This window comes from Myotis nattereri (genome assembly GCF_964212035.1).
Source record: "Myotis nattereri genome assembly, chromosome: 19".
Lineage (NCBI taxonomy): Eukaryota > Metazoa > Chordata > Mammalia > Chiroptera > Vespertilionidae > Myotis > Myotis nattereri.
Window position 1 is genome coordinate 14,299,837 of NC_138095.1, and position 10,134 is coordinate 14,309,970.

Consider the following 10,134-nt stretch of genomic DNA (forward strand, 5'->3'; position numbering starts at 1 on the left):
GATCATGGTTGATGACTGGGTTGTTCATAAAATGTTTGAATGTTAGCTTTAGATTCTAAGTTTCCCAAGCTGCACGATATCTCTATCAAAGGAAAATTACCACACCTGGGAGACAAAATATGATTCACAGCAGAGATATAAACCAAGACTTAATTGTTCCTTCAGCAAGGACTCCAGTCTCTGAAGTGACTGCATCCCATAAGAGGCTCTGCCCACAGACATATAAACATACGCCCGGGTCTCCCAATCTCAGGGACCCATTTTTTTTTTTTTTACTCCTGCAATAGCCCCTTTGATTAAATATAAGACTAGAAATAAATCTGTATGGTTTTCTCATTTTTTATGACATTTATTTCCTGATTGTTGAAACCAAGGCATCCTCTAAAATTTCCAGGAGACTTCCATTTTTCCTCAGCACAGGTATTTACAAACTTAAAGCAATTTTATGAAAATAATGTCTCTCATGAACTCCTGTGTTTAATGTGTGATATTTCCAACCATATGTTTTCCTTCATCTCTAAGTGTTTTCTCGTTGTGTGTTCTCATCAACAGCAATCCTGAGCCTCTGATGGTCTAGTAAAACTAGAGGTAATAATTGTAATAGCTCATATCAAATGTGTGGGTCATATTTTTTCTCTTTATACCATTAGATGACCATGGGAGTAAAAATGAAAACAACTCTCTCTAGGATTTTCCTATCTGCCCTGCTTTGTAAAGCACTTTGAATTCTGGTAATGGCATATTTAAGGTGGATTTTCTATCTTTTGGATTGTTTTAAGAGGTAGGCAGGGATACATAAGAATTTTTAACCTATTGTTATCTAGAGGAAATGTATTTCTGTCTTTGTAATAAATAGAAATAATATTCAAATAATCTTAGCTACCTCTGGTAGTAGTTATCATGAAGTTAAATGCTTCTTAAATACCTTACCACCAATAATGTAACACATAAAGTTCAAAATGCAATGCAGATTTTATTCTCTTTAACCACATCCTAAGGATTTAAAGACTCCTACACCTAGGAAAAAAGAAATACAGTTAGTGCTGGCGTTGTTATTATAGGACTCAAATGAGACCGTGTATTTTAAAGTGCTACATTAAAAACCAGGCTAAAATGTTTTTAAAAATACATATATACCTATACACATGTAAATGCATATATGCACTGAAAAAATCGAGAAGGGTAGTCATTACCAGTGTTAGCCTCCATGGAGCAGGAAAGTGGTATTTTATTTTTTTGCTTATTTGAACTTCTACTTTTCTACCATGAACATATACTACCTGGGTAATTTTCCTGAGGCCCTCCTGATGCGGAGCTGAGGCCTCCTGCCAACTCCAGTCAACACCCAACAAGGCACTGGGACCGCCAGCCAACAATCACTGGATGAAGTTGGAAGCTGACCCTCCAGTCCCGGTCAAGCCCTGGGATGTCTGCTGCTCCAGTCAACATCCTGATTGAACTTCACAAGAGACCTGAGCCTAACAACCCAACTAAGATGCTTCTAAATTTCTGATCTCCAGAATTTTTGAGATGTTTGTTGTTTTAAGCCCTCGGTTTCAGCGCAATTTTTATGCAGCATTAGAAACTACTGCATTTCAGCTAATAGAAGAGAAGCTAGAAAGCCTTGATCGTCAAATATTTATTAAAGAACTTGAATCCACTAAACTAGATGCCTTCACCTGCAAATTCTTCCAAAAATTTACTAACTGACATGAATCTAGCACAAACTTTTCCGAGAAGAGATAAAAAGGAAATACTTCCTCACTCTCTTAGTGAGGCCAGCATAACCTGCCAAAGTCCTTACAAGAAAGGAAAATAATATCCAGCTTGCTGTTTTTCATAAGTATAAATGCAAAATCTTTAACAAAATTTAAGCAAACTGAAACCACCAAAAATGAAGAGGATATATCAGAATCAAATAAAGTATATTCCAGGAAAGCAAGAATAGTATAACATTCAAAAACCAATCAGTACATTTCATCACAATAACAACTATAAGGAGAAAAATAATCATATGAACATCTCAAATTATACAGAAAAGTATTTTTAAAAATTGAACACCCATTCAAAATAATCACCCTTAGTAAAGTAGGAATATAAGAGAACTTAATATATAAAAAAGAGTATCCAAAGACGAGAGAGAGAGAGAGAGAGAGAGAGAGAGAGAGAGAGAGAGAGAAGAAACAAGATAAGGATACCTACGATCACTACTTATGAAGGTCCTAACCAGTGCAATAAGGCAAGAAAAATAAATTTTCAAAAAGAAATTAAAGGCTAAAGGTTAGAAAATAAATGATCATTTTTCACAGATGACATGGTTGGATAGACAGAAAATCCGAAAGAATCTACAAACTATTAGAATCAATAAATGAATTTAAAAGGTTTGCTGGGTAGAAGATCAATATGCAAAAATCAGTTGTAGTTCCTTATATTAGCAACAAGTAGAAAATAAATTTTTTTTATATTGTATTGGTTTTTTACAGAGAGGAAGGGAGAGGGCTAGAGAGTTAGAAACATCGATGAGAGAGAAACATCAATCAGCTGCCTCCTGCACACTCCCCACTGGGGATGTGCCCGCAACCAAGGTATATGCCCTTGACCGGAACTGAACCTGGGACCTTTCAGTCCACAGGCTGACACTCTATCCACTGAGTCAAACCGGTTTCAGCGAAAATAATTTTTTTTAAAAAGTACTCTTAATAATATTAACAAGAAAGATCAAATACCTAAGAATAAATCAAAACAAAAGATGTGTAAGACATCCACACTGAAAACTAAAAATCACTAGGAATAGAAATTAAAGAAGACCTAAATAGAGGGATATATTGTGTTCATAAATTTGAAACCTCAATACTGGAAGGATATCGACTTTCCTCAAATTAAGCTAAGGATTTAGCAGTCTCAATAAAAAATTCTGAAACTGATAAGCTGATTATAAAATTCATATAGAAATGCAAAATGTCAAGAGTAGCAGAACAATCTTGAGGAGCAATAAATCTGGGACATTTACACTATATAGGGCAGCGGTTCATCAAAGGGTCAGGGCATTAGGAAGGTTGAGAACCACTGCTATAGGGGAAAAGACCTTAACAGCAGTTAAGATAGTCTGACTGTTGTTACAAAAATAGACAAATTGTCACTTGATTTATGAAAACATCAAACTGTATTACAATGAGAAATGGGTGGTCTTTTTAATAAATCGTACTGAGTTGACTGAATAACCACATGAAAAATCATGTATCTTGAGCCCTTATGACATGTGTGTGTTACGTGCCATGGAGTCAGTTCCAATTTCTGGCAAGCGTGTGAATGAGTGATGTCCATAATGCCCTGTCCTCGACAGGCCTGCTCAGCTCCTGTGGACTCGGGCCTATGGCTTCCTTCATGGAGTCAGTCCCTCTCACGTTTGGTCTTCCTCTGTCCCCAGTGCCTTCTATTTCCCCAGCATTATTGTCTTTCCCAAAGAACCCTGCTTTCTTATGATGTGCTTGAAGGAGGACAGTTTTAGTTTTATCATTTTTGCCTCCAATGATGTTTCAGACTTAATTTCTCTAGGATCCACTTGGTCATCTTTCTGGCAGTCCAGGGTATCCATATAGTTCTCCTCCTGGAGGGGTCTCTCTTTTCCACGTCCAGCGCGGAAAGAGAGTGATAGGTTCTGTGAGTAGGGGCGGCTGGGGATTTGAGAATATGAAAAAAAGAGACAAGACACAAAGACGGAAGGAAAAGCTGGGTCCGGGTGGGATCCCTGCCCTCTTCTGACTGAGAGACAGAGAGACAGGACCCAGCACGGAAACCACGTGTTTATTTTATACCCCCAATATCAGGAAGTTTCACCAAAGGTCAAGACAAAGGAGCTTATTTGCACTCTTGTAAGGTCACTTCTGGGCGGTCTGAGTCCTATTCATTCCTGGTGCTTGGCTGGATTTACATAATAAAACCCACTCCCAGGCACCTGGGCAAAGATGAAAGTCAAGCTGAGAACACTCTGCCTTTTTGGGTAAGATGTGTATCCAGGACGTGGCTCTGCCTGTTGCCCCAGATTCAGCTGACAATTATTAGAGAAATGTCCATGTGCCTTCCCAGGGGCCCTCTACATCCTCCAACATCATATTTCAAATGAATCAATATTTTTCCTAATAGCCTCCCTCACTGTCTATGCTCACATCCATACATAGTAATTGGGAATACGAGGGTGTGGATGATCTTAGCTTTGGTCTCTAATCTCTCTAATCCCATTTAACCCTTATTTCTAGTCTCTAATTCCCATCTCATACCATATGTTAAAAAACTAATTCCAAGTGACTGAAGAACATGATAAAGATAAAACAAAGATAATTTTGAGAACAGCTAAAATCATTTAGAGAACAGAAAAAATGTTAGGACATTGGAATAAGCAAAAGTTTCTTAAATAGGGTACATAAAGCAGTAGCCTTAAGAGAAAATACTAGCTACATTGACTACCTGAAAACGATGAATTTCTGGCCATTAAGAGAATGAAAAGTCAAACAATGGAATGAGAAAAATATAAATAAAACATATCTGATCGTGGTCTTATATGCAAAATATAAAAAGAATTCCTGCAAATCAATAATAAAGAGATAGACAACCTAGCAGAAAAACAGGAAAAAGTTGAACATACACTTCACAACAGAAGACACTGAAATAGTCAAGGTGGCCAACTGCATTCATCATTAGAGAAATGCAAGTTCAAGCCTCAACCCAATGCTACTACTCACCTTGCAAAGTGGCTAAATTGATTTTTAATTACAAAAACGTAATAGTAAAGATGTGGAGCAATTAAGACTCTCGCAAACTGCTGATGAAATGGAAATACAACCTCTTTGAAAACTAATAAAGATGAACATATGCAAAGTAATCCCAATATACCAATTCTCACAGGTATGTAACCAAAAGAAATGCATGTATATATTCCCCATAAGATACAAATTAGAATGTTCACAGTAGCCAGAAACTAGAAACCCAATTGGCCATCAGTTGATGAAGATAAGCAAACTGCTGTATTTCTACACAATAAAAGAAATCAAAATTTGATATGCACAACAACATGGATGAATCTCAAAAATATGTTGAGCAGCCTAGCTGACATGGCTCAGTGGTTGAGCGTCAACCTATGAACCAGGAGGTCACCATTTGATTCCAGGTCAGAGCATATGCCCAAGTTATGGGCTGGATCCCCAGGGTGGGGCATGCAGGAGGCAACTGATGAATGATGCTCTCTCATCATTGCTGTTTCTATCTCTCTCTGCCTCTCCCTTCCTCTCTGAAATCAATAAAAATATACTTAAAAATATGTTGAACAGAGAATCCAGACACAAAAAATGTATACATGTAATTCCATTTATATTAAGTACAAAACAGTTGCAAATGGATGGTTCTCATAAATATGATGCAGAGCAAAAGAAGCCCAATGCAAAAGAGCACTCACATATGATTCCATTTTTGTAGAGTATAAGGCAAAACTAAACGATGCTATTAGAAGTCATGATAATGATTACTGTTTGGGAAATGGCAGTTATTACAAAAGAGCACACAGGTGGCTTCTGGGTGCTAGTAGCATTCAGTTCCCTGATCAGATGAGAGCTGACTGAACTGTACACTTAAGATATGTGCTTATGAATGTATGTTTTTTTATACTTCAGTAAAGATGTAAACCAGTTTTTTTGCCCTGGCTGGTGTGGCTCAGTTGGTTGGGCATAGTCCTCTGCACCTGATGGTTGCGAGTTTGATTCCTGGTCAGGGAACATACCTGGGTTGTGGGCTCGATCCCCGGTGGGGAGTGTGCAGGAGGTAGTAATCTGTGTTTGGCTCTCACATTGATGTTTCTCTCTCCCTCCCCCCACTTCTCCCTCCCCCCACTTCTCCCTCTAAAAATCAATAAAAATATTTTTTTTAAAGTCAACTATTTTTAAAACTCAAAAGCAAATTCATGGATACAAACCAACAACACACATTTGGCAAAAACACTACAAAATTCATCAGACACTGATCTTGTCATTTTGCCAAGACGAACTCAACAAAAGTTTTCACTTCCTACTCTCTTGCAAAAGGTGCTATATTAAAATTATTTTGTGGCCGAAACCGGTTTGGCTCAGTGGATAGAGCGTCAGCCTGTAGACTGAAGGGTCCCAGATTCGATTCCGGTCAAGGGCATGTACCTGGGTTGCTGGCACATCCCCAGTAGATGTGCAGGAGGCAGCTGATTGATGTTTCTCTCTCATCGATGTTTCTAACTCTCTATCTCTCTCTCTTCCTCTCTGTAAAAAATCAATAAAATATGTTTTAAAGAAAAATTATTTTGTGAAAGTAGCATGAGATTACTGTTAATACATTTGAAATTTGCACGTGCTACGTCAAATAACATGTGAAATGAAATCTTCCAAGAAAGAGGTGGGGCAAGAAAACATGACAAAGGGAAAACAAATTGGATTGGGATTCAAGCTGAGATTTCAGTTCAAGCTCTGCCACCAGAAAGCTTTATTTTCCCGGACAACCTTCCAATACTTCTGCCTCTCCAAAGTGTGATGTATTATAGAAAATTCTAGACTAAGTGATTCTGAAGCCCCATTCAATACTGGGTACTCCGTAATCGCAGAAACTATTTCATAAAATAAAGAAGGAAGATTTAGGGGATGAGAATGAGAGAGAATAAACCCATTTGAGACAGTTAAAATTTCCTTTATAGATAGAATAGAAAAGCATGAAGCTTGAATTCCTTATCAAAAATAAAAATAGTAATACTAACGCTCTAATTAAAAATAATCTCATCCGTTTTCTCAGTTCCCAGTGTTCCTTTTCTAAAGGAAAGTTATTTTCTCCAAGGATTTCTTCAGGGCTAATTTGACATCCTTATTCCTCAGGCTGTAGATTAAGGGGTTCAACATGGGCACCACAATGGTGTAGAACAGAGAAGACACTTTCCCCTGGTCCAGGGGCAAAACAGAAGGCGGTTTGAGATACATGAAAGCTCCTGAACCAAAGAAAAGAGAAACTGCAATTATGTGGGAGCTGCAGGTACTGAAGGCTTTGGACCTGCCTTCAATGGAGCTAATGTGGAAAATGCTGGAAAGAATGAAGCCGTAAGAGATAAAAATGGTAGTAATGGGCACCCCAATGCCAACGGCCACAACAACAAAGACCACCAGCAAATTGATGTAAGAGCTGTTGCAGGCCAGCTCCAGGAAAGGAAGGATGTCGCACATATAATGATTGACAAGGTTGTCAGCACAAAAGGTCAGAAACATTATATTTCCTATATGAGTGACAGCCCCCCAAATCCCCATCCCATAGACACCCAGCAAAAGAGATAGACACACCTGTGGAGACATGGTGACCGTGTACAACAGTGGCTTGCAGATGGCAACATAGCGGTCATATGCCATGGCTGACAGGATGAAGGATTCGGAAAACACAAAGAAACAGAAGAAAAAGAACTGAGTCACGCATCCCGCGTAGGAGATGATGTTCTTCTTGGAGACAAAACTCGTCAGCATTTTGGGGGTGACGGTAGTCGAGAAACTCAAATCTATGAAGGACAAGTTGAAGAGGAAAAAATACATGGGAATGTGAAGGTGAGAGTTCAGCCCAATCAACGTGATCATGCCCAGGTTCCCCGCCACAGTGACCACGTAGAAACCTAGAAACAGGAAGAAGAGGGGCAGCTGGAGTCCTGGCTGGTCTGTCAAGCCCGAGAGGATAAACTCTGTCACCAAGGAGGCGTTATCTTTAGCCATTCTCCTCTGGGAGAGCCTGGGAGGGAAAAGGAAAAGAATTGCTTAGAGAAAGAGAGGGGAGGAACCCCATTCTTGAGAACAGCATTCGAACACAGGTTTTGAACTTGAAAGAAGATGGCATTTTCTTGTACCTGCATCTCTGTCTTTAGGGTCCCAAAGTGGCTTGAACCATTCTAGTAACTGTGGGTGAGATTTGCCTCCCAGGTAAGGGCGAATCCAACTGAGGAGAAAGTCCACAAAGCCGGGCTGGGGTGGCCCTGCAGCCCGCCCTCTCTGGCGCTTCCTTCCCTCTAAAGCCCCCGCTCAAGTTCTGTAAAGACCTTCTCTTGGGTGCTCTTGAGAGGCTGAAGCCAGTTGGCCCTGCCTAGACCGTCCACCTTCGGTCAGTGCTCACCAGAACAGGAAGATGAGGCCTTGTAGCCTGGTCTTTAGCTGGGATGGCTGTAGAATAATGTGTGAAAATAATCCTGGAATAGTATGGTAAAGTGACTAATTCAACCTAAGGATCGTTGACCCCAGCACTAACTATGCCAGTGGCACTGTTTTAATGCTCTCGGGCACTCTGATTAAACCCCTTTAACAGATGAGGACACTGGGCATACCAGTAAGTTCCCTGCACAAGTCCCAGTCCTTCTAAGTGGCAGCAGAGGGCAACGCAGGCAAGTCTGGCTCCCGGGGTTGGCGGTTAACCTCTCTGCTCCAGGACCTCCCAGGCCAGGCAGGCACTCCCTTCCTTCTGCCTGGAGTCACAGTGCTGCACTGCGCTGGCTCCCACCCATCTCTCTCCTGGAGACTCAGATGGCCCTGGTGGAAAGGAGGTGACAACTCCGAGCTCAGACCCCTCTGCTTCTGCTTCTCTCCTTCAGAAATGAAAACCTCCCGGTGGCTTTGGTTCTCCTGTGATCCCGGCCTGGCTTTGTCCTGAGCCTCCTGTCCGGCTTCTAGGGGTGAGACAGCACCGTGGGTAACGCCGATGAGTTTTATTGTGGAGCAGAGCCCGCAGTGACCTAGTTACAGAGGCTCCCGCAGGATCACTGCTCCCTAAGGAAGAAGTGTTTCTTAGGCCCTTGATAATGCTTGATGGGGCTTTTAATGGCCTAACCTGTCATTCAGATTACATCTTTCCAAGTACAATTAAGAACAAAGCTCTGCGGTAAAAATAAGTCTTGTGCTTGTATTGAGCACTTCTCTGGTACTGTATACTGTGTATCTGACCAGGCACCCTTATCCAAAGAACCCAAAGCAAAATTATTTTACTGTGTTTATTCCTCACAACAACCATATAGGTTAGACCTATCAATCTCCACGTTAAAAGTGAGGCGCACACATAGCGTGTAGGTTCCAGAACCTTGAGTCAAATTCTGGTCTGTCCAACTCTAAACTGTATGGGGGCCAAGGATCTTGCAGGGTTTCTTAAGCAAACACAGGCACTGATGTATGTTACTGACAGCACCCAATTTTGACTCCAGGCAACAGTTCTGGCTACTGTGACCCGCACACATTGTCAAACTGTCTAAGAAGGAATTTCACTTATATAGGGACTAACACAGTTTAGTGGGGCAACTTGCAGTCTACACCCCTTACCGGGTTTTTTTGTTTTCACATATTCAGAATGAAAGATTTTTAAAAAAACATACGTATTTATTGAATGTAGAGAGAGAGGGAGGGAGAGAGAGAGAGAGAAGAAAGGAGAGAGAGAGAGAGTTGAAACACTGATGATAGAAACATCAATCAACTGCCTCTTGCACACCCCCTGCTGGGGATTGAGCCTGTAATGGGGTAAGTGTCCTGATGTGAATAGAACTGGTGACCTCTTGGTGCATGGGTCAATGCTCTACCACAGAGCCACACTGGCCCGGCAAGGATGGAAGATTTTATAGCCAGTGGATTATATAGGTTTCATCCTATATTAATGGCAGAAGTCCTTTTGGAGAAGATAGGAAATCAAACCACAAAGGCAGAATCCATCTTCCTCCAGGCAAGTCCAACTAAAACCACTGCACACAGGCCTGTGTGTGTTTCTGAGGATGGTAGGTGTAGCAGCAAGGCCTTGCTCACCCCCAGATAAGACTCAGCAATCATGGTGCCTCATCTGTCTATTGACTCTGCTTTCACTGAGAATTGTCCACTACCCAGAATAACTCTGATGGATCCCAAACCCTGCTGTTGATTCCACTGAACAAAAAGGAGGAAAATAATTCATGAAAATTAAAATGAAATTAAAATAAGCTCTTCTTGAGATCCAAGTGCAAAGACAAAACTGGGGGTTCTCTGAAAGCTGTAGGGGGATTTTGCGACATTACAGACAGTTTCCATGGCAACCTCATTTCCAAATGCATCTTTAGCAGGGCTTCTCTATAACCACGTTACCTGATGACTT

At 40.8% G+C, this 10,134-nt stretch overlaps 1 protein-coding gene across 1 annotated transcript; it reads right to left on the bottom strand.

Moving 5' to 3' along the window:
• Positions 1-6,818: 6,818 nt before the first annotated feature.
• On the bottom strand, positions 6,819-7,760 carry OR8B12 (olfactory receptor family 8 subfamily B member 12; the record flags this gene model as incomplete). The annotated part of the gene is made up of 1 exon (XM_081113607.1): positions 6,819-7,760. Exon 1 carries the CDS (start codon positions 7,752-7,754, stop codon positions 6,819-6,821), a length of 936 nt encoding a protein of 311 aa, XP_080969733.1. The 5' UTR covers positions 7,755-7,760.
• Positions 7,761-10,134: the final 2,374 nt, after the last annotated feature.